The sequence below is a fragment of the Ursus arctos genome, unplaced genomic scaffold (genome assembly GCF_023065955.2).
Source record: "Ursus arctos isolate Adak ecotype North America unplaced genomic scaffold, UrsArc2.0 scaffold_7, whole genome shotgun sequence".
Taxonomy (NCBI): domain Eukaryota; kingdom Metazoa; phylum Chordata; class Mammalia; order Carnivora; family Ursidae; genus Ursus; species Ursus arctos.
In genome coordinates this window covers 68,697,351-68,724,984 of record NW_026623089.1, presented here as the reverse complement: position 1 = coordinate 68,724,984, position 27,634 = coordinate 68,697,351, and the positions used below count along the sequence as shown (strand labels likewise).

Genomic DNA, 27,634 nt, shown 5'->3' with positions numbered 1-27,634 from the left:
CTCTGGCCAGGCAGGACCACCTTCATGTCCTGGATGCTCCAGGCCCCAGGAAGTCAGGCCCTTCAGTGTCCTGCTGTCACCGTGTGTGTTTCCTTAATCATGACCCTCCCTTGTTCGTCTGCGAACCTGGTGTTCCCACGGAACCCGAATAAGCAGGCGGTGTTTAGATGTGGCGACCCCCCCCTCCCCCGAGGTCTCTGCTGGGTCCTGGGCTCACCTGCGTTCTTTGCCTGGGTCTCTCTCTCCTCAGACGCAGCCCCTTGTTACTGCCACGAGCACATTTCCACTCGGCCCGCAGACCTTCCTCCTGTGGGTGTGGGGAGTCCGGTATTGCCTTCAGGATGGGGCGGGGGGGTGGTGGCCGGGACTGGAAGGGGAGCAGACAGGATTGCCTCGGGGACCTGGTGGCCAGGAGCTGCACACTTAACATCCATTTTGTCTGTTCACTTCCAGTATTTTTATATTGCTTCCCTGCAATTTCCCTCCTCGGGCTCTTCCCGCAGATCAACACTTTCTGCATTTATCTTTTGGAACAAATTGACATGCTGTTTTTCGGAGGTTCTGGTAAGTGATCTACATCCCACTCTTCCTGTAAAGGAGTCTAAGTTCTGATAAGGGCTGAATAGGATTAGAGTCCGGACAGCTCAGTTTTCTTTGTCCTGAACTCTAAGCTGCTGCCGGCATGCACCTGTACAGACAGGGGACCCGGGTCTCCCTCCGTGTGGACCCTCCCTTGACATAGCACCTTCGATTCTGCCCACGGCGGCTAAACCCTGGCCTAATTCGTACCTGGAGACCGTGCGGATGGCTTAACTGTAAAATTTACTCTTCTCTGAATGGAAATAAACACGTGGATCTCATAGAGTCGCTGTAAGAATGAAATGAAATGGTACACAAAGCGCTACAGCATAGCGGGGGATCCAGTATCGTTCCCACCTCATTACACACACACACACAGACGCGCGTACACACGCACAAATGCACACACACACACACGCAGAGATGCGCACACAGACACGCACACGTGCACAGATGCGCACGGATACGCACAGACGCCCACAAGCACCGCTTGTTGGTGAGACCAATCTCTCTCTTTCCATGCCCCCTTCCTCCCGAGGACACCTTCATCCGTGAAGGTTATTCTGGCCAGCAGCTTTCAGCTGGAAGCAAGGAGGCCTCCCCACCTCCATGCTGGACATGTTCACACGGTCTTCTAAGAATGTTGCCAAAAATTCCTTTTCAATGTTTTCCTCCAGAATTTTTACTAAGTGGTCGATCTCTCCCTCTTTTTTTGTATTACATCATCGGGTACTTTTGACTGATCCCTTGGAGCTATTCCTAGCCCCTTTGGCAGGCATTTTGCATTTGAAAGCTACCACCTTGTCTCCTCCCTTGTGTTGATTGTGAGACTGTGGGTGTTTGTGTTGCAGCTGTTTCTGGGCTGACCTCGGCTGTTTACAGCGTGGCCCGGAGCGCCACGGCCGCCGGCCTGCTCCACGCCTTGTGCTTCAGCGCCGTGAAGGTAGGTGTGAGGCCTGAGGGCCTGCTCCCTTCTCCCCCGACCTGTGAAATCAGCCGGTGCTTTAAGTGAACACATGTTTGCCTCTAATCAGGAAAGAAATGGGATCCGAGCGCATCAGGAATAGCAGGGCCTGGCGGTGGGGCCTCGGTGGTATTTGAAGACACCACAAGATACCTGATTTGCCAGGGAGCACTGACCCCCTGCACGCGCACCTCTCGGCGTCATTACCGAGCCCTGCAGGGGCCTCAGCTGAGCACGGTGGTCCATAGGACCGGTGGGTTTCCCTTCTCTGCTTTCTGGAATAGCGCTCCCAAGATGGGAAAGAGATAAAATTCCCTGGAGCTTTGTGGACAGAGAACAGGAGAGGATATGATAGCAACAAAATTTAAAAATCTAGAAAACAGATGGCCCGTCGATTTATCCAGATGGAGAAAGTTGAAGCTCAGGCTGGCAGCAGGGAAGGCCCGAGAGGATGAAACAAGAGGAGCGTTAACTTTAGGAAAACACCAAAGTTGTGTCTGAAAAGAAAGGTAACGATTGGCACGTGTGGCTCAGCTGTGAATGACAGTTTGCATTTATGGTGCTCTGAGTAACGGTTACATCTATAGTGGAAGAAGGGGGGAAGTGAGCGGGGGTGGGGGAGTGTGTGCCAGTGTGTGTGAGTGTGTGTGAGTGTGAGCTTTGGGACCATCTTAATGTTGTCTTCCATCCTGGAAAGTCAGCAAATAATATCTAAAATTGGAAAAAGTCAAGAAATAACAAAACAAGCATGTTCCCTGGAAATAAGGAGGGTCCTAGCTGCGGAAGAAACAGCTGGAAGGCATTGCATTCAGGAGGCAGGCATTTGGGCCATGAGGGGCCATTTCTGCTCATTTTCGGTGTCATGGAACTGTAGGGTTTCCGTAACGTCTGAAGGCAGTAACACACACAATGTTGTCGGGGCATCTGCGTTTGGGAAAAACGTTAATTAAGGTTACACATATTTCTTGAGTTGATGGACATCCTACATTTACTGTTTTAAACAACAGATACCTCTTTGATAAAATAAAAATTAAACACAAAAAAGCAAATAAAAATAACGCAAGTTCCAAAGGGTTTTTACTATCTATCCAATGACACTTAGCTAACTTCTTAAAAAGAGCAACTTAAAATGTTATTAAATGCCTGGTTGTGAGTGGCAGAAAGATAACTGTTTGTTCCCCGTTGTGCAAGGGAAGGAGTGTGATATGATTATCTCCTAGGGCATTCCCATGGAATCTGTCTGTGATCACCCACAGCATGATTTCCTCCCTCACTCCTTCCATCCTTTCCATAAAGATATTTTCTTTGGGATAAAGAAAGGGGGAGGAAGAGGAAGATTCCTTCTTCTAATACACAAAGGTAATTTAGGTGCTGGTGGTGACCTGTCACCACATTTATCCTATCGTGCAGAACAACAATTACGTAACAAATCAATGTTCTGGCGTTCTTTGTTTTGAAACACATTCGTTTATTTTGTCACAGGACCCCCGGTATTTTATTCAGGAAAAGTACTTGAATAGTTATTTTCTGAGTCCTTGCACTTCTGAGGACCTCTTTCTGCCGCCTTTTGGTAAAAGAGCTGCCTATAAAATTTTGGGGTCACAAGCTCTTACTTGCAGGGCCCTTGGTATAGTACTTACTCTGTTGTGTTTCAGTGTTTGTTTATGTATTTATTTTTCATCCCTTTTTAATTTTTTTATTTAAAAAATTTTTAAAGATGTATTGTTTTGTTTCTGTTTTTAGTTTTTATTTTAATTCCAGTTAGTTAACATACACTTATATTAGTTTCAGGTGTACAACACAGTGATTCAACACTTCATACACCACCCGATGCTCATCACGACAGGTGCCTTCCTTAATCCCCGTCACCTGTTTCACCCATCCCCCACCCACCTGCCCTCTGGTCACCATCAGTGTGTTCTCTGTAGTTAAGAGTCTGTTTCTTGGTTTCTCTCTCTCTCTCTTTTTTTCCCTTTGCTTATTTGTTTTGTTTCTTAAATTCCACATATGAGTGAAATCATACGACTGACTTATTTCCCTTAGCATTATACTCCTAGCTCCATCCGTGTCATTGCAAGTGGCAAGATTTCATTCTTTCAAGGGCCAATTAATATTCCATCATGTGTATATACCACATTTTCTATAAACATTTGTGTATAGGTATTAGTGTGGGTATGTGTTTTTATTTATACATAGTAAATACCTAGGAGTGGTATTGATGGGTCAAATGGTTAGTTAATATTTAACTTTTTAAGAAACTGCCACTGTTCTCCAAAGTGTGTACCATTTTTGATCCCCTCATGATCTTTGAGATTTCCAAGTGTTCCAGATCTTTCTAGCACTTAATATTTTAATAGTTTAAAAAAAATAGTACTCCTTCTAGTATGAACTGGTATCTAATTGTAGTTATAATTTGCATTTCTGTAATGATGAATGCTGTCAACTGGGCTTCATATGCTTGCTTGCTACTTAAGTATCTTCATTGGTGAAAAATACACTAAAGTCTTTTGTCCATTAAAAAATTGCATTGGGACGCCTGGGTGGCTCAGTTGGTTAAGCGTCTGCCTTCGGCCTAGGTCATGATCCCAGTGTCCTGGGATCAAGTCCCACATCAGGCTCCTTCCTCAGCAGGCAGCCTGCTTCTCCCTCTCCTGCTCTGCCTGCCACTTCCCCTGCTTGTGCTCGCTCTATCTCTCTCTCTGATAGATAAATAAACAAATAAATAAATATCTTTTTTTTAACCCTGTAAACAGAATTTAGTGATTTCCTGTTGTAAGTTAATTTGACTTAAATTTTGATTGTTGAAAAGTTAGGAAGGACTTACTCTCTTCATTTCTTTTTTTTTAATAATAATTTTTTATTATGTTATGTTAGTCACCATACAGTACATCCCTAGTTTTTGATGTAAAGTTCCATGATTCATTACTTGCATATAACACCCAGTGCACCATGCAATATGTGCCCTCCTTACTACCAATCTTTTTTAAAAAGTGCATTACATGTTCTTATTGAGATATAAGAATTTTTTTACACGTTCTGAATGCAAGTCTTTTATCAAATTTTTATTGCACATATATTTTTTTCTAGCTCTTGGCTTGTCTATCCCCTTCATTAACAGCATTTTTCAAAGAGCAGAGTGTTTAATTATAAGGAAATCCAGTTTGTCAATTATTTGTTTTATGGTTTGTACTTTTTATGTCCTATCTAAAGAAATATTTACCTAACATGAAAATTCTTCCTGAAGGTTTGGTGATTGTAGCTCTTATGTTTAGAACTGTGATCCAGTTCGAGTGGATTTTCATGTACAAGATGAGGTGAAGCTTGAGATTCACTAGCACAACTGTTGAAAAGACTAACCTTTCCCCATTGAACTACCTTGGAAGCTTTGTGAAAACACCATTACCGGCTTCCAGTTTCTGGTCCAGGATGTAGGGAGTTTGGAAGTTGTTACCCCATCCTAAGAACAAGTAAATAGCTGAACAAACTAAAAAATCAACAACTCTTTTTAAATCCGTCAGAGAAGGCAAAAAGCAAGCAGATTGCTGCTTCCAAAGTTGGAGAGACAGACAGGCAGGTGCAGGGAATCACATCCTACTGGAGCCGGGACCCAGGAGCAGAAACCTCTGTGGGAACCAGTCCCAGGGCAGGAAAACCTGAAGTGTCATTGAGGAATCGCCGAAGCCTCAGTATGGGCGAGTCTGTGAGTTAGTATCTCCAGGGGGACCCAGTCATCAGAGAGAGCCCACACTGTTGTGGCTTTTACCTCCAGGAGCTTGAGCAGGTTTTCCCAGGGAACATCAGAGAAAAATCCCCTCATGCTTTCAGCAGGCAGAGGGGAAGAGTAAACATTTTGAAATATCTATCAGAGCATTAGTCTGCTCTTCTTAACAAGGCCTGCCCTCAAGATTTCACCACAGCCTGAACTACTGGGATTTTTTCAGAGCCTCACTGACTTGGAGGAAGGGAAATACCAAACTCTAGTTGGCTCTAGACTTCCATGTAGGCAAAAGGAAATACCAACTCCAATCCAACCCTCTGGCTCTTCTGTCCCACCTAAGATGGGGACAGGACTCAGAAGCACTTATGAAGTTCACAGTCCAGAGGCACAGGGTCACTAGAAAACTAAGAAGTGATCATAGGACGATAGAATACTTCTCCCAATACACCTTAACACCACATCAGTAGAGGCCTGTTTACCACAGTAAACCTTTCACCCAGTAGTAAAAAAATTATGAGGCATACTAAAGGCATAAAACACAGTGTGAAGGGATAGAATAAGCATCAGAATCAGATTTAGATATAGCAGGGATGTTGGAATTATCAGATTGGGAATTTAAAACAATTGTGATTAATATGCTAATGGCTCTACTGGATGAAGTAGACAGCCTGTAAGAACAGATAGGCAATGTAAGCAGAAAGATGGAAATTTTAAGGAAGAGCCAAAAGGAAATGCTGGAGACTAAAATCAACAAAAACAAAAACAAAAACAAAACACTGTAACAGAAATGAAGAATGCCTTTGATGGACACAGCCAAAGAAAGAATCTCTGAGCTTAAGGTGATGTTAATAGAAACTTCCCAAATGAAAAAGCAAAGAGAAAAAGACTGAAGAAACAAAATATCCAAGGACTATGGAACAACTACAAAAGGTGTAACATATGTGTGATGAAAATACCAGAAGGAGAAGAGAGAAAGGAGCAGAAAAAAATACTTGAAATACTAATGACTAAGAATTTCCCCAATTTAATATCAGACACCAAACCACAAATTCAGGAAGCTCAAAAATCCCCAACTAGGATGAATTCAAAAGCAACAATAACAACAAAAGCAAAAACTAAACCAGTGCATATCATTCAAAATGCTAAAAATCAAAGGTAAAGAAAAAATCTTGAAAGAAACCAGAGGGAAAAAATATCCTTAGCTTACCTTTGAGGAGCAAAGATAAAAATTGTATTTGATTTCTCCTCAGGAACACCTATGGACTGAATTGTTTCCCCAAATTCATATGTTGAAACCCTAACCCCCAATGGGATGATATTTGGAGATGGGCCTTTGGGAGATAATTATGTTTGGATGAGGCCATGATGGTGAGGCCCTCATGATGGGATTAGTGCCCTTGTAAGAAGAGAGAGAGAGACACCAGAGCTCATTCTCTCACTGCTTTTAAAGACACAAAGCACGTGACCATTTGCAAACCAGGAAGAGAGCCCATGCAATCATCTGACCGACTGGGTCAGCACCATAATCTTTGACCTCCAGACTTCAGAACTGTGAGAAATAAATTTATCTTGTTTAAGACAACATGTTTTGTGATACACATACTGTATTTTGTTAGGCAGCCTGAGCTGACTGTGACAGGAAACTATTCAGGTGAGACAAGAGGGGAGTGAAATAGTTAAAGTGTTGAGAGAAAAAACTCCGCCAACCTATAATTCTGTACCCTGAAAAATTATCCTTCAGAAGTTACTTGTTGAAGGAGATTTGTTACCAGTAGACCTGCCTTGCAAGAAATGTTAAAAGAAGTTCTTTGGGGAAAGGAGAATAATGTTGATCTGACACAACTACATAAAAAAGGGAAGATTATCAGAGAAGGAATAAGTGAAGGTTAAATAAACACTTTCATTTTTCTGTTCTTATTGCAACCATGTATTCAAATAAACACAAGTATATAGTTATTGTGAGATACTTGCACTACCCATAAAGTGGTATAGTTTCATTTGAAAGGGACTTAACTATAAATGTATATTACATACACTAGGGCAACCATTAAAAAAATGTTTTAAAAAAAGAAGTATAACTGATGTGTTAATAAAGGAGAGAAAATGAAATCATATAAAATCAATTAAAACCACAAAAGGCAAAAAAAGAGTGGAAGACAAAAATAGGAACAAAGAACAAGAGCAGTGAATAAATAGCAATAATAAATATAGCAGATATTAATCGAACTATATCAGTATGACTGTATACATCAGTGGTGCAGATACACCAAGTGGAAGGCAGAGACTGTCAGAGAGGATCAAAGAACAAGACCCAGCTATATATTGTCCGCAGGAAACCCACTTTAGATATACAGACACATATATCTTTAAAGTAAATGGATGGAGAAATATATACCATGCTAAAACTAATCAAAAAAAGCAAGAATAGCTATATTAATTTCAAACTTCAGAGCAATAGGTAGACTTCAGAGTAAGGGAATTTTTCAGAGAGAAAGAGTAGCATTGCATAATATTAAAAGGATTAATTTAATAAGAAGACATAACAATCCTTAATGAGTATGCACCTAACAACAGAGCACCACAATATGTGAAGGGGAAACTGATAAAATTGCAAGGAGAAAAAGATGAATCCACTATCACAGTTGGAGACTTTAACACCTCCCTATCAGAAATGGACAGATTCAGCAGGCAGAAAATCAGTAAGGGCATAGTTGGACTCTACAGCATAATTAATCAACTGAATATATTGACACACGTAGACTACTTCATCGAACAACAGCAGAATACACATCTTCTCAAACTCACATGGAACATTCACTAAGAGAGACTACATTCTAGGCTGTAAGATATGTATTAACAAATTTAAAACAATAGAAAGCATACAGCACCTGCTCTGAGACCACAATGGAATGAAAAATCCCCAAATATATGGAGATTAAACAGCACATTTCTTTCTTTCTTTTTTTTTTAAGATTTTATTTATTTATTCGACAGAGAGAGAGAGACAGCCAGCGAGAGATGGAACACAAGCAGGGGGAGTGGGAGAGGAAGAAGCAGGCTCCCATCAGAGAAGCCTGATGTGGGGCTCGATCCCATAATGCCGGGATCATGCCCTGAGCCGAAGGCAGACGCTTAACCACTGTGCCACCCAGGCTCCCCAAACAGCACATTTCTAAGTAACACATAGGTCAGAGAAGAAATCTCAAGAATAAATTAAATGCAAATTACTAATTACAGAAAGAAATGAGGGAATATTACTACAGATTCCATGGACATTGCAAGGATAGTAAAGGAGTATTGTGAATAACTCTATGCCCACAACTTTGATAACTTGGATGAAGTGGACCAATTTCTAGAAAGACATAATCCACCAAAAACTCACACAAGAACAAAGTCCTATCTGATTAGGCTTGCATATATTAAAGAAATTGAATCAATCATTAACAAATTTACAAAACAGAAAGCACCAGGCTTAGATAAGTTCACTCATGAATTCTACCAAACATTTAGGGATGAAATTGTACCAATTTTCTGTAATCGATTTTAGAAGGTAGAGGCGAAAGGGATACTTTTTTTAATACATTCTATGAAATCAGAATTACCCTGGCACTAAAGCCACACAAAGACATTACATGAAAAGAAAACTAGAGGTCAATACCATGAATAGATGCACAAGTCCTCAACAAATTATTACCCAGTCAAATCCAACAGCATCTAAAAAAAAATCATACACCATAACATGTAATTTATTTGAAATATGCAAGTCTTGTTCAATATTCAAAAATCAATTAATGTAATCCATCACATCAACAGGCTAAAGAAGGAAAATCACATGATCATATAAATAGACACAGAAAAAACATTTGAAAACATCCAGCACCCATCATGACAAAAACTCCTGGCAAATAGAGGGGACTCCTTAACTTGATAAAGAACTTGTACAAAAACCTACAACTCACATCATCATGGTCAGAAAGTAGGAGTTTTTCCACTAATATCAGGAAGACAGTAAGGATGTCCTCTCACTACTCCTTTTCAATGTATTGGAGGTCCTGCCTAATGCAATAAGATAAGAAAAGGAAATAAGGGTATACTGAGTGGCAAGGAAGAAATAAAACCATCTCTTCACAGATGTCATGATTTTCCATATAGAAAATTCAAAAATTGACCAAACCCCACCCCAGAATTAAAAAGTGATTTAGCAACATTGGAGGATAAAAGGTTAATATACAAAAGTCAATCACTTCCCTATATACCAGCAATGAACAAGTGGAATTTGAAACTAAAAGTACCATTTACATTAGCACCTCCTAAAATGAAATACTTAAGTATAAATCTGACAAAATATGTGCACAGTCTATATGAGAACTATAAACCTCTAATGAACAACATCAAGTAATTAAACAAATGGAGAGATAGTTCCTGTTTATGAGTAGGAACACTCAATATTGTCGAGATGTCGGTTCTTCCTGACTTCATCAACAGATGCAATGTAATCTCAATCAAAATCCCAGCAAGTTATTTTGTGGATATTGACAAACTGATTCTAAAGTTTATATGGCGAGACAAGACCTAAAATGGCCAACTCAATATTGAAGGAGAATAAAGTTGGAGGACTGACATTACCCAACTTCAAGGATTATTATAAAAATATTACAGTCAGGATAGTGTGTTATTGGTGAAAGAATAGACAAATCAATGATATAGTGCAGAGAGCCCGGAAATAGATCCACATAAATACAGTCAACTTATCTTTGACAAAGGAGAAAAAACAATACAATGTATCAAAGATAGTCTTTTCAACAAATGGTGCTAGAACAACTGGACACGCACATGAAAAAATGAATCCAGACACAGACCTTGCATTCTCTCATAAATTATCTCAGAATGCATAATAGTTCTAAATGTAAAATGCAAAACTATAAAACTCCTAGAAGATAACATAGGAGAAAAACTAGATGATATCGGTATGCTGATGACATTTTAGATACAACAATAAAGGCACAATTCATGAAAGAAAGAAGTGATAGCTGGATTTCATTAAAATTAAAAATTTGTGCTCTATGAATGACACTGTCAAGAGAATGAAAAATAAGCTATACACTGAGAGAGAATATTTGCAAAAATTCTATCTGACACTGTTATTCAGAATATATGAAGAACTCTTAAAAATCACAATAAGAAAAATAACTTGACTAAATGGACAAAAACCTGAACAGACACCCTACCGATGAGGGTATACAGATGGCAAATATAAGCATATGAAAATATGCCCAACATTATATGTCATTCAGGGATTGCAAATTAAAATAACAGTAAGATATTACTACACAGCTATTAGAATAGCCCAAATCAGGAACATTGACAACACCAAATGCTGACAAGGATGTGCAGCAGCAGTAACTCTGATTCATTCTACTGGGGATGCAAAATCATATAGCCATTTTGGAAAACAGTTTGGCAGTTTCTTTTAAAGTAAACATATTTGTATCATACAATCCAGCAATTGTGCTCCTTGGTATTTACCCAAAGAACTGGAAACCTAACTTTGTGCACAAACCTGTACATGAATATTTATACAAGCTTTATTAATAATTGCCAAAACTAGGGTACCATCATGATGTCCTACAGTAGGTGAATGGCTAAATAAACTAGGGTACATTCAGACAATGGAATATTATTCATGCTCCTCAAAATGAGATATCAAGCCATGAAAAAACATAGAGGAATCTTAAATGCATATTACTAAGTGAAAGAAGCTAATCTGAAAAGGGTACATATTTTAAGATTTCAACTATATGACATTCTGGAAATGGCAATGCTCTGAAGACAATAAAAGGATCAGTGGTTGCCAGCAGCTAGTGGGGAGGGATGAATAGGCAAAACACAATAAAAATGCTCTGTAAGGGCAGTGGACCTACTGTGTATGATATTATAATGACAGATGTCTCTCATTGTGCATTTCTCAAAACTTTTACAATGTTTAACACCAAGATTGAACCCTAATGTAAACTATAGTCTTCTGTTGATGATGATTTATCAATGTAGGTTCATCAGTTATAATAAATGTGTATGCTTGTGCAAGATTTTGGTAGTGGAGGAGGCTGTGTGTGGGGGGCATACAAAGGGTATATGGGATCTCTTTCTATTTTCTACTCAGTGTTGCTGTGAGCATAAAATTTTTCTGTGAAACTCTAAAAACAATAGAATCTATTAAATCAATTATCCAGATATGTGCAGGTCTATTTCTGGACTGCATTTTATTCTGTTGTTCTATATGTCTATCTTTACACCAATACCACAGTATTTTGATTACTGTACCTTTATGATAAGTCTTGAAATAAGATGGTGTGTTTCAACATGATTCTTGTTTTTCAAAAACTTTTAGCTATTATGGATCTTATTTGTTCAGTTTAAGTTTCAGAATGTTTTTGTCAATTCCTATAACAAAAGCCTGTTGAAATTTTAAAGAAATTATATTGAATTATAGAACAATAGGGGGAGAACTGACATAACAATATTGAATCTTCTTATCCAGGAACATGATATTGCTCCATTTATTTGAGTCTTTGTTAACTTATGTCAACTATTATGCACTTTTCAACCTGCAATTACTGCACATATTTTTTTCATACTTATTACAATTTCATGCGTTTCATGATATTGTAAGTGGTATTGTGTTGTATAACTTACATTTCTGATTGTTCATTGATGATATACAGACTTAATTGCTGTATATTTAGGCTAGTATCTTGGAACCTTGCGAAATACTTATCCTAGTAGCCTTTTTATAGCTTCTTTGGGATTTTCTATATAGTCATGTTGTCTGTGAATAAAGACAGTTTTAATTCTTTCTCTAATCCATATGCCTCTGATTTCTTTTTCTTGCTTTATTGCACTGGCTAAAATCTCTATGGCAATGTGATTAGAACTGCTGAAATCAGATATTCTTGCCTTGTCCCCAATTTTAGGGGGAAAACAATCAGTATTTCACTTTTAAATGTAATGTTAGCTGTGGGATTTTTCTAGATTCTTTTTTATCAGACTGAGTAATTACTCTTAGATTCCTAATTTGCTGAGAGTTTTTAATCATTAATGATATTAAATTTGCCATATGCTTTTTCTGCTTCTGCTGAGATCATATTAATTTTTCTTTTGATCTGTTGATAAGATGAATTACACTGACTTTTTAATGTTGAATTGATCTTGCCTTTGAAAGATGAACTCCAGTTGGTCATGATATATTATCCTTTTTATACATTGCTCAATTTTAGTTCCTAATATTTTGTTGAGAAATAGTGTGTTTATGATCACAAGGTTTCTAGTTTTGTAGCTTTCTTTTCTAGTGATGCTTTGTCTTGTTTTGTTAAAGGGTAATGGCCTCATAAAATGAGTTGGCAAGCATTTCCTTTTCTTTTATATCCAAAAAGAATTTGTATAGAGTTGGTATTATTCATTTAAGAAGTATTTGGTAGAACTCACAGGTGAAGCCATCTGGGCCTGCAGTTTTCTTAATGGGAAGGTTTTCAACTAAAATTCAATAAATATAGAATTATCCAGATTATCTATTATTGAAATAGTTGTGTCCTTAAAGGAATTTATCCACATTCTCTATATTTTCTAATTATTCACACAGATTTATTCATAATATTCTTCATTATCTTTTTAATTTAAATTCAATTAGCCAACATATAGTACATCATTAGTTTCAGATGTAGTGTTCAATGATTTATCAGTTGCGTATAATACCCAGTGCTCATCACATCACATGCCCTCCTAATGCCCATCAGGCAATTGCTACATCCTACCACCCACCTCTCCTCCAGCAGCCCTCAGTTTGTTTCCTATAGTTAAAAGTCCCTCATGTTTTGTCTCCCTCTCTTATTTCTTCCCATTCAGTTTTCCATCCCCTCCCCTATGATCCTCTGTGCTGTTTCTTATATTCCACATATGAGTGAGACCATATGATAATCGTCTTTCTCTGATTGACTTATTTCGCTAAGCAAAATACCCTCCAGTTCCATCCACATCGATGTAAATGGTAAGTATTTATTCTTTCTGGTGGCTGAGTAATATTCCATTCTATTTACATACCACATCTTCTTTATCCATTCATCTGTCAAAGGACATCTTGGCTTTTTCCACACTTTGGCTATTGTGGACAGTGCTGCTATGAACATTGGGGTGCAGGTGACCCTTTGGATCATTACATTTGTATCTTTGTGGTAAATACCTAGTAGTACAATTGCTGGGTCATAGGGTAGCTCTATTTTTAACTTTTTGAGGAAACTCCTTGTTGTTTTCCAGAGTGGCTGCACCAGCTTGCATTTCCACCAACAGTGTAAGCGGGTTCCCCTTTCTCTGCATCCTCGCCATTCGTTGTTTCCTGCCTTGTTAATTTTAGCCTTTCTGACTGGTGTGAGGTGGTATCTCATTGTGGTTTGGATTTGTATTTCCCTGATGCCGAGTGGTGTGGAGCATTTTTTCATGTGTTGGTTGGCCGTTTGTATGTCTTCTTTGGAAAAATGTCTGTTCATGTCTTCTGGCCATTTCTTGACTGGGTTCTTTCGTTTTGGGGAGTTCAGTTTGATAAGTTCTTTATAGATCTTGGATACTAGCCCTTTATCTGATATGCCATTTTTAAATGCCTTCTCCTATTCTGTAGGTTGCCTTTTAGTTTTGTTGACTGTTTCCTTTGCTTTGCAGAAGCTTTTTATCTCGATGAAGTCAATAGTTCATTTTTGCTTTTCTTTCCCTTGCCTTTGGAGATGTGTCTAATAAGAAGTTGCTGAAGCTGAGGTTGAAGAGGTTGCTGCGTGTGTTCTCCTCTAGGATTTTGATGGATTCCTGTCTCACAATTAGGTCTTTCATCCATTTTCACTTTATCTTTGTGCATGGCGTAGGAAAATGGTCCAGTTTCATTCTTCTGCATGTGGTTGTCCAATTTTCCCAGCACCATTTATTGAAGAGACTGTCCTTTTTCCACTGGATAGCCTTTCCTGCTTTGTCGAAGATTAGTTGGCCATAGAGTTGAGGGTCCATTTCTGAGTTCTCTGTTCTGTTCCACTGATCTATGTGTCTGTTTTTGTGCCAGTACCATACTGTCTTGATGATTGCAGCTTTGTAATAGAGCTTGAAGTCCGAAATTGTGATGCCACCAGCTTTGGTTTTCTTCTTCAACATTCCTCTGGTTATTCAGGGTCTTTTCTAGTTCTATACAAATTTTAGGATTATTTGATCCAGCTCTGTGAAAAATGTTGATGGTATTTTGACAGGGATTGCATTGAATGTGTAGATTGCTCTGGGTAGCATAAACATTTTAACAATATTTATTCTTCTAATCCATGAGCATGGAATGTTTTTCCGTTTCTTTGTGTCTTACTCAATTTCTTTCATAAGTGTTCTATAGTTTTCAGAGTACAGATCCTTTGACTCTTTGGTTATGTTTATTCCTAGGCATCTTATGGTTTTAGATGCAGTTGTAAATGCGATCGATTCCTTAATTTCTCGGTCTTCTGTTTCATTGTTAGTGTATAGAAATGCAGCCAATTTCTGTTTTTATATCCTGCCTCTTTACTGAATTCCTATATGAGTTCTAGCAATTTTGGGGTGGAATCTTTTGGGTTTTCCACATAAAGTATCATGTCATCTGCGAAGAGTGAGAGTTTGACTTCTTCTTTGCCAATTTGAATGCCTTTTATTTCTTTTTATTGTCTGCTTGCTGAGTCTAGGACTTCTAGTACTATGTTGAACAACAGTGGTGAGACTGGGCATCCCTGTTGTGTTCCTGACCTTAAGGGAAAAGCTCTCAGCTTTGAGAATGATATTTACTGTGGGTTTTTCATAGATGGCTTTTAGGATATTGAGGCATGTACTCTCTATCCCTACACTGTGAAGAGTTTTAATCAAAAAAGGATGCTGTATTTTGTCAAATGCTTTTTGTGCATCAATTGAGAGGATTATATGGTTCTTGTCTTTGCTTTTATTAATGTGGTGTATCACATTGACTGATTTGTGAATGTTGAACCACCCTTGGAGCCCAGGAATAAATCCCACTTGGTTGCTGTGAACAATCCTTTTAATGTACTGTTGAATCCTATTGGCTAGTATCTTGGTCAGAATTTTACCATCCATCTTCATCAGGGATATTGGTCTTTAATTTTCCTTTTTGGTGGGGTTTTTGTCAGGTTTTGGGATCAAGGTAATGCTGGCCTCATAGAATGAGTTTGGAAGTTTTCCTTCCCTTTCTGTTTTTTGAAACACCTTCAGAAGAATAGGTATTATTTCTTCTTTAAAAGTTTGGTAGAATTCCTCTGGGAAGCCATCTGACCCTGGACTCTAGTTTGTTGGGAGATTTTTTATTACTGCTTCAATTTCCTTGCATTTATGGGTCTGTTCAGGTTTTCTATTTCTTCCTGATTCAGTTTGGTAGTTTATAATTTTCCAGGAGTGCATCCATTTCTTCCAGATTGCCTAATTTGTTGGCATGTAGTTGCTCATAATATGTTCTTAAAATTGTTTGTATTTCCTTGGTATTGATTGTGATCTCTCCTCTTTAATTCATGATTTTATTAATTTGGGTCCTTTCTTTTTTCTTTTTGATAAATCTGGTTAGGGGTTTATTGATCTTATAATTCTTTCAAAGAACCAGCTTCTAATGTCATTGATCTGTTCTACTGATCTGTCCTATTGCTCTAATCTTCATTGTTTTCTTCTCCTGCTGGATTTAGGCTTTGCTGTTCTTTCTCCAGCTCCTTTAGGTGTAAGTTTAGCTTGTGTATTTGAGACTTTTCTATTTTTTTTTTTTTTGAGAAAGGCTTGTAGTGCTATGTACTTCCATCTTAGAAACACCTTTGCTGTATTCCAAAGGTTTTGAACAGTTGTGTTTTCATTTTCATTTTTTCCCATGAATTTTTAAAATTCTTCTTTAATTTTGTGGTTTACCCATTCATTCTTTAGCAGAATGCTCTTTAACCTCCAAGTGTTTGAGTTCCTTCCAAGTTTCCTCTTGTTCAAGAGTTCAAATTTCAAAGCATTATGGTCTGAAAATATGCAGGGAATGATCTCAGTCTTTTGGTACTGGTTGAGACCTGATTTGTAACACAGTATGTGATCTATTCTGGAGAATGTTCCATGTGCACTCTAGAAGAATGTGTATTCTGTTGCTTTAGGATGGAATGCTCTGTATATATCTGTGAAGTTCATCTGTCCAGTGTCATTCAAAGCCCTTGTTTCTTTGGTGATCTTCTGGTTAGATGATCTTTCCATTGCTGAAAGTGGGGTGTTGAAGTTCCATACTATTATTGTATTATTGTCAATGTGTTTCTTTAATTTGGTCATTAATTGGTTTGTGTAATTGGCTGCTCCCATATTAGGAGCATAATTATTCATAATTATTAGATCTTTTTGTTGGATAGACCCTTTAAGTATGATATAGTGTCTCTCTTCATCCCTTACTACGGTCTTTGGTTTAAAATATAATTTGTCTGATATGACGATTGCTACCCCAGCTTTCTTTTGATGTCCATTAGCATGATAAATGGTTCTCCACCCCCTCACTTTCAATCTGGAGGTGTCTTTAGGTCTATAATGAGTCTCTTCTAGACAGCAAATGGATGGGTCTTGCGTTTTTATCCCATCTTATACCCTGTGTCTTTTGATTAGAGCATTTAACCCATTTACTTTAGGAGTAACCACTGAAAGATAAGATATGAATTTAGTGCCATTGTATTACCTGTAAAGTCCCTGTTTCTGTAGATTGTCTCTGTTTCCTTCTGGCCTATGTTACTTTTGGGCTCTCTCTTCACTTACAGAATCCCCTTTAATATTTCTTGCCAGGCTGGTTTTGTGGTCACAAATTCTTTTAATTTGTTTGTCTTGAAAGCTTTTTATCTCTCCTTCTATTCTCAATGACAGCCTTGCTGAATAAAGTATTCTTGTCTGCATGTTTTTCTCATTTAGTGCCCTGAATATATCATGCCAGCCCTTTCTTGCCTGTCAGGTCTCTATAGATGGGTCTGCCACCAACCTAATGTTTCTACCCCTGTAGGTTAAGAACCTCCTGTCTCGAGGTTCTCAAGGATATTCTCTTTATCTCTGAAATTTGCAAGCTTCAGGATATTCTCTTTATCTCTGAAATTTGCAAGCTTCACTATTATATGCCAGGGTGTTGATCTATTTTTATTTATTTTGAGAGGGGTCCTCTCTACCTTTTGGACTTGAATGCCCATTTCCTTCCTCAGATTAGGGAAGTTCTCAGCTATGATTTGCTCAAATATACCTTCTGTCCCCTTCTCTCTCTTTCTTCTTCTTCTTCTTCTTCTTCTTCTTCTTCTTCTTCTTCTTCTTCTTCTTCAGGGACCCCCAATAATTCTAATATTGTTTTGCTTTATGGTAACACTGATTTCTCACAGCCTCCCCTCATGGTCCATTATTTGTTTTTCTCCCTTTTCCTCAGCCTCCTTCCTTTCCATCAACTTGTCTTCTATGTCACTGACCCTCTCTTCTGTCTCATTTACCCTAGCTGTTAGAGCATCCAATTTAGACTGCATCTCAGTTAAAGCATTTTAATTAGGGCCTTATTAGATTTTATTTCTCAGTAAGAGATTCTCTACTGTCTTTTATGCTTTTTTCAAGGCCAGCTAGTTACTTTATAATCATTATCCTGAATTCCAGCTCTGACATTTTACTTATATCTGTATCAGTTAGATCTGTGGCAGACAGCATTCTTTCTTTTGTTGTGAATTCCTCCTTCTAGTAATTTTGCTCAGAGACAAATGGATGAATGAGAGGACAAACTCAAAAATATCAACCACGACCCAAGCAAAATACACACTAGTCAACCCTGAAGAGGTCAGAAACCAAAAAAGAGAAAGAAAAAAAAAAAAAAGAAAAAGAAAAAGAAAAGGGGTGGGGATATAATCTCCCAGGCAGACAAAACAGGGTGATCTACTTGGTCCTGGATATATTTTGGTCTGTTTGTTAGAAGACACTAAATCGCAAAATTGTAAAGAAAGCAAAACTTATATATATACAAAAAATAAAATTGAATACAGTGAAAGGAAGCCAAAAACGAAGAATATGTAAATGTAAAAAATGAAAGTTAAAGACTAAAAAACAAAGAGTTGATAAAATAAGAAACTAGTTGAAAAGGGAAAAAAAAAGGAAAAAGGAAAATTTAAAACTGAAAGTTATATGAGTCATGAGAAAAATCCTCAAATTCTATATACTATGTTCCCCCAGTGCTGGAGTTTTGCAGTCCTGTGTGCTCTGTAAACTTAGTGTTCACCTGTTGTTCCAGCTGGTCTTCTGGGGAGGGGACTGCTGTGCTGCTTCTCAGGTGTCTTTGCTCAGGTGAAGTCATACTGCCCCTTGTCAGAGGGCCGGGCTCAGTGTAAGCTGCTTCTGGTTGCTCTATGTGGCTTTTGTTCCCTGAAGGCTTTCTGTGCCTCTTTAGAGGATGAATATAAAAATGTCTGTCCCTAATTTCCAGCCCTGGAGTGGAAAGTTTGCAGTCCTCTCTCTTTGGTAAATCCTCAGGGATAAGCCATCTTCTCTTTTGTGTGTGCCAAACTCTGCAGACTCCTGCTGTGTGCACCCTCACCGATCCTCCATGGGGGAAAGCAGAGGTCACCATGTTTCTGCCCTTTTGCTGAACCCGCACATGGAGAGTGGTGGCCCACATATCCATCTTTCTATTTGATGTCGTTCTCCTTTTGTCTGAAGAATTTCCTTTAAGAAATCTTACAGTACCAATCTACTGATAGTGAATTCTTTCACATATTGTCTGAAACATTCCTCATATTGATTTCATTTTTTGAAGATATGGTCATTGGTAGAGAATTCTGCTTTTTCCCTTTCAATACTTTAAATATGTTGTCCCATTTTCTTTTGGATTGTATAATTTTTTTCCCCCAAAATCTGTTATTCTAATATTTGTATCTCTGTTAATAATGTTTCTTTTTTCTTTGGCCATCGTCAAGATTTTCTGATTGCTTTGGTTTTCAACAGCTTGACAGTAATGTGACTAAGTTTATGGTGTTTGTTCTTTATTTTACCTTAGGTTCCCTAATTGTTTTGATCTGTTCTTTTTTTTTTTTTTAAAGATTTTATTTATTTATTCGACAGAGAGAGAGACAGCCAGCGAGAGAGGGAACACAAGCAGGGGGAGTGAGAGAGGAAGAAGCAGGCTCCCAGCAGAGGAGCCTGATGCGGGACTCGATCCCATAACGCTGGGATCACACCCTGAGCCGAAGGCAGATGCTTAACCGCTGTGCCACCCAGGCGCCCCTGATCTGTCTTTTTTTTTTATTTGATTTTTCCAAATCCTCAGCCATCGTCTCTTCAAATATGTCTTCTGCCTCCTTCTGTATCTTGTTTCTTCTTAGACCTCCAATTATACATATGTTAGATGATTCAATATCGTTCCACATCTTTTGGATGCTGTGTTCTTTTTTTCCACTCTCTTTTTCTTTGGATTTTCTTTTGCAGAATTTTTATTGGCCTATCTGGAAGTTCTTTAACTCTTTTCTCTACTGTGTCAACTCTGATGATAAGATCAGCAAAGGAATTTTTAAATCTCTTATGGCATGCTTTTTTATCCCTAGCATTTCCATTTGGCTCCTCTATATAGTTTCCATATATATGGTTGTAATTACTCACCTGTTTATACATATTTATATTCATATTTATGAATATTGTCCACCAACTCCTAGCTCCTTTAGGGCATAATTATAGTTATTTTGTAGTTGAGATTTTATAAATTACATGGTATTTTCTTGTTGTCACAGTGTGGGCCATACTCTTGTGGATTGCTACATCCGAAGTGGAGGCATCACTCTTCAATATTTTGTTTTGGGAACAAGACTGAGACCAACTTAAATTTTTCCTGGATTTTTATAGAATTCTTCCTTACCTTTGAAAGTTTCAAAGAAAAGTAATAAACTATGACTAGGCTTGGTTCTTTGTTGGGTTTTCTGGACATCATGCCCATTTTCACTGGTCATGCTGAAGACTTAGAAATGGGAAAAGTTTCTTGCTTTTCTTTTTTGATTAATGACATTATTGATTTTATTTACATGTTATTTTAGTTTTAGTTATTTTAGTTTTATTTTTGCTTTTCATAGAATTTTGTTGTCTTTTATTTCTCTTTTTTATGAATTTCCTCTTTTTATATTTTTCCTTTGTTATCTGGTACAGTTTCTAGAGTTTCTCAAGGGTAAAGCAACAACTACAATAAGTATTTATTAAGAAGTTATTATGAACCAGAAACTACTAATTATTTTACAAACTTTATATAATCTACACAGCATCCCCGTGAGATGAGTACTATTATTACCTTAATTTTATTGAAGTTTGTATTTCAACTCCAACAACATGGTGTTCATGTTGTTCCTTCTTCATAATTGCTTGCTTACCTTTAATGCGCTCATATACTTTTTAATCTTTTGAATCAGATCCTCTCTAAAATCATTGTTTTATTTTTTTTTTTTTTGAACTAAATATGTTTCAGAAAGCATCTTTAAGTGGTCCCTTTAGAGAAATACCTCATTTGAAGTGTGCTTTTGTTTGTCTTATATTTTCTCTTTTCTTCACCAGGTTTGCTTTGAGAACCTACTATTGCTCTATCCATCTACAGATGTGTTTTGTTTTTAGCCTCTTAGTGTTAAAATTAGTTTATAACCAACATTTAAAATTAGACCACTTGATATAAAAATACGATCCTCCTACTTAAGGAATTTGAAGCTCTGGCACCACTGGGCCCACATTCCCACATGGTAACACCCTGCTGAAACAGAATAGTGAGTCACTGCTGCCCCACGCTCACAGATCTCATCATCCCCTGCTATCTGCTCTTACACCAGACCCAGATATTGCATTTATTTCACCTGTCTGCTCAGGTGGACATTAGATTTTGTGATCTCTATCTTATAGCCAGGTAGGAATTGAGCTGATTTCTGCCAGAAAATTTTAAGGCTCCCAAAACAATGTTTCCAGGAACCTCAGGTCTAAAATACAAGAAGAGGATAAAGCAAAATGAAGCATGTTCCAGGAAGATACTAGCAGTTCAGATATAATTTCCCCTGGTAAAGTGTTGTGTGGCTGGAGTTTTAGATAGCGATATCAGGTAGCTTCATCACAAGTAGTAGATGTGTTTATAGAATATCTGGGACATTCTCTTCTCTTCTCTTCTCTTCTCTTCTCTTCTCTTCTCTTCTCTTCTCTTCTCTTCTCCTCTCCTCTCCTCTCCTCTCCTCTCCTCTTCTCTTCTTCATGCCTTTTACTCCAACATCCCCACCTATGAACTGGCCAAATAAAACCTACTGCTTCCAAGACAGTGGGGGTCTGCAAACACTCTTAGTCCACAGATGTGCAAGTCCAAGTGTCAGGTAGCCTCTCAGCCCCGTGGCTGCCCTCAACTCCAGCTCTCCCACTTCTGATTTAGGTGATGCCCGCAGGGGATGATCAAGATCTCTTCCTGCTTACTACCCCCAGTACACTACTCTCTCTCTCTCAAGTGGAAAGTGGGAGCTGGGGTCATGTGTCGACCTCCAAACCTTTCTTCAGTGTAGTCCCCTCCCTACGATGAGGTCTGGCATATAAGTCCTTAGAGCCTGTGGCTTATGTACAAGTCCCTTCTCTGGCTCCTAGTGCCGCTTTATGTTTTTCCCTTTTTGACTATTTTATTAGACATTTCATGGGAAGGGAAAAGCTAGTTCCCTGTGTTTTTAATGCCATTTTGACCAGGACCCAACACTTCTATACCTTCTTTGCAACCCTGATTAGCAAACAGCATCTGATGTACGTGTAATTTTCTTTGGTTGGTGGAAATGGGAACATGCAAGTTTTCTGTAACATGTAGGAGCTGATAAGTTTGCATCCACTGCTGGCCAACATGTATTTATTTCTTTAGAAATCACTGGGCCGAGTCCTATAGAGATAGGAAAGCAAAAGTCAATTCAAAAATGATGATAAGCTGTGGATGATCAGAAAAGGAGAAGTTGGTCAGAGAAGGTGGTTGTTCAGCAGAGCCTTCAAACATTTTGTCTTTAGCCCAAGAACTTTGCCATAAGAGCATGCAGTCAAGCATGTGAACCATTTTCATCAGAGATAGGAATGAATGAGCATGGCAGGTGGACAAGGTGGTGAGGAAATTAACCTACTAATGGTGAGTGAGAGAGGAGATTGGATCTCTGGGCAGTTATCAAAGTTACTGAAGATGTTGAATGTAAGGCTAAAAATGCATGCTTTTGATCCAGTGGGCATGTTGTGTGTCCTAAGAATAGTGGTAACATGAAGGGAACTTACAGAAACTCATCTACCCTAAGATGTTGAGTGCCACAGTTGAGCTTCTGACCCCAGTGGATATGGAAACAAAAGCATTAAGACATTCCACCCGTTGACTTCCCAAATCACTCTAGTGGTCAAGTCCAAAACATAACTTTGTGATTTTCCATCAGCTGAGTTATGCTAGCTCTTTCTCTGTTAAGTCACATCAGCTTAAATCTTTGATTTACAGCAAACCTTTGTCTTGTGCCTCACGCTTTTGGGCAGGTAGGCCTCCTCTGATAGAGAAAAATAACCCATGTTAATAGAATCATGGTTGAATCTATGGAAGACAGAATATTCTTCCAACCTCCAGATGCTCTCTACAAAGGAACAGCTCATGGGACTTCTTAGATTAATTTCTAAAGGAGAAGTTGCATGCTCTGAAAAACCCATTTCATTTGACAAGTGCTGAAGACTCCTTATTACCAGTTCAAATATTATCCAAAGTAATATACATTCCTGGGATTGTCAAATGACTTTTTCCTGCAAAATTCTTGGAGGGTTTCAGAAACTATTGAAGAAATCTGGCACTGAAAAAGACAGATGTTTTCCGAGCTTTTACCGAGTTGTGATTCATTTGTCATCATTCCCTCACCTTCTCCTGACTCCTTCCTATCAGCCATTGCTAACCGATCACGACATTGCTCTCAGTGAGGTCCACAGGGCCACAGGCTGCCCAGACAGTGCAAGTGATCAAAACTGGCCCAAGAGATTCAATTCATTTACGATCCCGGGCTGAGACTTTCGTTTATTTCTGTTTCCCTTCCTGCTCACAGCATGCTATAAGCCTAAGTAAGTGTTGGATCAGAGTAAATAGATTCCATTTTGCAAGTGCGCTGTTAGCTGTGCGGTGGGAATGAACACTCCAGAGGCTCTGGGGTTTGCTTAGATGCGGAAACAGGCTCTTTACCAGGTGGAACTGGGGTACTTTGGAAAGGTTTATTTCATCTTAGAGAGGTATTGACTTCCTTTGCTCAGCATAGAACACGCATCTCTTGTGATAAATCATATGATCTGTTGTTACAGAATCTTAATGTTCTATCTATATGGTATTTTGAAAAGACCTTTTGGTAAAAATAGAGCAACTTGCATTTCTCCCTTTTACTTGTAAGTCTTGAGTTTTCTGGGGGGTCGTAGATTGACTCTCCACTTTAAAATGAAGCACCTATCAAATGCTGTGAATTGAAAGAATGTGATTAGCAAATTGGCAAGGGAGTCATTCAGAAAAAAAGAAAAGTTCCCCCATCTTCGGCCTAACACACTTACCCAAAGCTGTGATTCCACTTCTTGTTTAACAACGGTTTTGTTGACGCCTTTTATGCTTACTCTTTGCATTGCTGGAATTGATTTTTTTTTTCCCCTTTTTTCTCTGCTATGCCATGCTGGATTGATGAGCCCTTGTGAACAGTCTCTGCATGTCACCTGCCTTGCCAAAGCTATATTTCTTTCTATGGGTCTTGGTGTGTATTTATGTCCCTGAATTTTATTATTCTGATTTTTGTTATTCTCACTTGATAGAAGGAGATTGAGGGAGGGTGAGTTAATTTTGCTTTCTGGAATATTAATTAGGGGAAAAATTTGATTCCTTCTTTAATTTCATATTCTCTTTGAATCATCCAACATGGTAGCAAGTAACATAGAAATGGACTCTTCTTCGACTGAAATATTTGACAGTGATATACAGAAACAACCAGAATATTTGCTCCCTGGAGAAATGGCTCAGTAGTTAATTAGCTAGGTTTTCTATATGTCTGGATAAACCATGATTTCTGGGTTTTTTTTTTTCCCCTTACAAAGAGGTTCTATTTTATTGATGGCAAGGGGGCCCAGAGGTTGAGGCACATTATTATAATTTAATGTTTCCTAGCGTCATTAACAACTGCTTGTGGGAGAGGTTTTGCCATATTTTTCTCGGTACCACAGGGTTGCAGCTAAAACAGTGACATTTCCCCTGCATTCAGGATTTAAAATCTAATTATAGATGTAAAACAAACTCGGAGTTCTAGAATAGTTTTAGTTTTGCAATGGACCTGAGATATCCTCTAGTCCAGTCCCTGCATTTTATTATTTAATATGAGAAAATGTGGGTCCAGCGAGAGATCAAGTTCCTCACTCACATATCCCAGATCCCAGATCTTGTATCTTTTTAGGCTTACTTCCGTGCCACCCTCTTCAGCACATTTGAAGTGTAAATATATTTTTTAGCCCAAAGAACAATTTGCAGGCGTATAAGATACCTTGCAGGTCTAGGGAACTTTAATTTTTGAAATAATTTCCCAAGCGTTTTCTCATTTGCCCTTTATTACAGCTCTGTGTAATACAGGAGGAAGATAATAGCATTTCTATATTCCAGCCGTGAATGTGAAGCCCAGCGAGCTTACGTTATTTGCCTAGGGGCACATGGCTCATTCACATTGTTTTTTCAATTGCAAAATGGATTAGAAATACCTACCCTCATATGAATGTTGTCAGAAGTAAATGAAATTAACTTGATAATGTATAGAAAGTACCTAGCTCAAGGGTTCTCATTAAATGGTGTGGTGGGCAGAATTCTAAAATTGCCTCAAGACTCCTGCCCCCTGGTGTGCCTATTCTCGATAATTTCCAGCCCCGAGTGGAGGTGGGACCTGTGAGTTTGATGGGATGTGATTAGGTTACGTTATCTGGCAAAGTTGGAGGGATTTGCCGACTAAATCAAAAGGGTGGTAGTCTGGATGAGTCTCATCTAATCAGACATGTCCCTTAAAAGAGGATCTAGAGGGCAGAGCTAGAAGAAGCCAGGAGAGGCTCGGCTGTTGGTTTTGAAGAAGTGAGCAGCCATGTTGTGAACCGCTGCTGGAGAGGGCCACATGTCAAGGACCTGAGAGCGGCCTCTCCGAGCTAAAGTGGAGCCCAGCAGATAGGCAGCAAGAGAACGAGGACATTAGTCACACAGCTGCAAGAAACTGAACTCTGCCCACCACTAGTGAGCTTGGAAGAAGACCCCGAGGTTCAGGTAAGACCGCAGCCTGGCCAACACTGTGATTTCAGTCTTCGGAGACCCTGAACAGAGGATCCAGCCACACTGTGTGAGGACTCCTGACCCCGGACACCACGAGATCATGCGTTCGTGGTGTCGAAGCCACGAAGTTTGTGGTCATTTGTTACACTGCAATAGGACACTAATACAGATGCTATTATTAGCATAACTAGTTGACGGTTATGATGATGTGAACGTAATGACAATAATGTTAATAGTAAGAAGTTTGAAAATGAAATCCAAGTTTTCATTTGTTTTTATTATACTGCACTTCAGATTATGTTTTTTAGTTAGAATCATGTCACTTCTAGCTGCAAGTGAATGGGAATTACCAATTTTTTAGCTGTCTGAACAACTGGTAAGGAGGTTATTGCTTGTGGTGAAGAAAGGAGAAATAAATGTGTATTAGGCAGCTGTGCTTTCTGTCTTACTGCCCTTCCTAGGAAGTTAAAAAGGTATGATTGGTCTGTAAACCCAATTAACACTGGCTTGTCATGACCTTCAAACATGGGTTGGTTGACGCTGGCAGTGGCAGTTGACCCTGTTTGGGGGAAAGCAGGAAGAAGAATAATGATAGCTCAGTTGTTCAAAATGGAATTGCAATTGTTGAGTGAAGATCTGGACTGAGGTTTTGGTGGTAGGCACAGAGTATGAAATGGTCAAATCCAGGAAATGTACTGAAATCAATATTGGTAAGATTCAGTGACTATCCAATTTGGAGTGATAGGGAGAGGGGCGGGTCCGTGGAACAGAAAATGCAAGGCGTGGAGCATGAGCCGTGGCCATCCCAGTAGACATGGAAGTCTATACCTTTCCCAGCCATGCCAGGAGAACTATATTTTTCTCTCCTCCAAAATCCTGTAGGCAATATTGTCCTTTTGGTGTTCACTCAATATTCATTGGCTCTGTATGTAATCGTTTCTATGTGGAAAACATAGATACTCACCATAACAGCTCGTAAAATATAAAACTCTGTTTCCTCCTCTTTAAGTAAGTTGCGCTGAGAACGAAACGTGATAATACACGTAAAGTGTCCAGTCGAGTCATTGCTCAATAGGTAGGAACCGTTACTGTAGTTTTTGCTGTTGGTGTGAACATTCCAGCATTCCCAGCTTGACCATGAGCTCCTCAAAATCACGGACTGTGGTTTACATAGGCTTCTTTTTATATCCAATACAAAGTCACTGTTACATGAAAGGAATTCTGCAAACGTTTGGAATGCGTAAATACAGGTAACAGAGAAGAAAGCTATGAGAAGGATAGTAAATGTTGAAATTTTTCAAAAAGTATACATATTTGTGCATGTGTCTATGTGCACGTGTGTATTTATCTATATTTATCTATGTCGATACGGACAGATTTCCATGAATGGCACCTATCCGTCTGTCTTGCTAACTCGTGATCTCATTTTTCCCTAGTGCCTATTCCTAAAACTGTTTTCTTGAATCATAAGCATATGACATTTTTCACCAAAATGAAACAGAATGCGAAATAAGAAAACTCTATTTTTAGTAAACCATGAAGTCTGTTTTGTCATATTTGTTAATAGGATTGTTCATTGATTTACTGAACACCCAGTGATTACTGACTATGAATTAGACTCAGTGGGAGGCTCTGGGGGAGGGCACAGAGTGTTGGAGATCTGAGAGGGACATCAACATGGGCTGCTGTGAGGTGAGCTCTGGTGCAGGGTGAGCCCACAGTGTGCCCTGTGCGTGCTCACAAGTGCCGGTTGCATGGGGGCCTGTGAGCTGTACCTGGAGGATGAACGGGGCACACAGTACGAGGACTGGGAGATATACCTGATCTTACCGAATTTCTGGAACTTTAGGTGCACAGAGTTCCTTTTACTTCAAGATGAGATTCTTGTTAAAAACAGATGGAGAAATAGGACTTATATCAGAGTCAAAGCGATATGATCTAATTCTTATTTTAGGATGTATGAATGCCTGGATCTTGGAACTGCCCCCCATGTTTAATGGGCTAAGAAAATCCATTCATTTTTTTCCTTAAAAAAGAAAGTGTG

At 38.8% G+C, this 27,634-nt stretch overlaps 1 protein-coding gene across 1 annotated transcript in view; it reads left to right on the top strand.

Annotated features, from left to right (window-relative positions):
- LOC113259021 (pecanex-like protein 2) overlaps positions 1-27,634 on the top strand; it is a 261,570-nt gene that overhangs the window by 67,043 nt on the left and 166,893 nt on the right. Inside the window, exons 14-15 of the mRNA XM_057308828.1 lie at positions 454-564; positions 1,431-1,522. Coding sequence (XP_057164811.1) covers positions 454-564; positions 1,431-1,522 — 203 coding nt within the window. The remainder of the gene's footprint in view (positions 1-453; positions 565-1,430; positions 1,523-27,634) is intronic.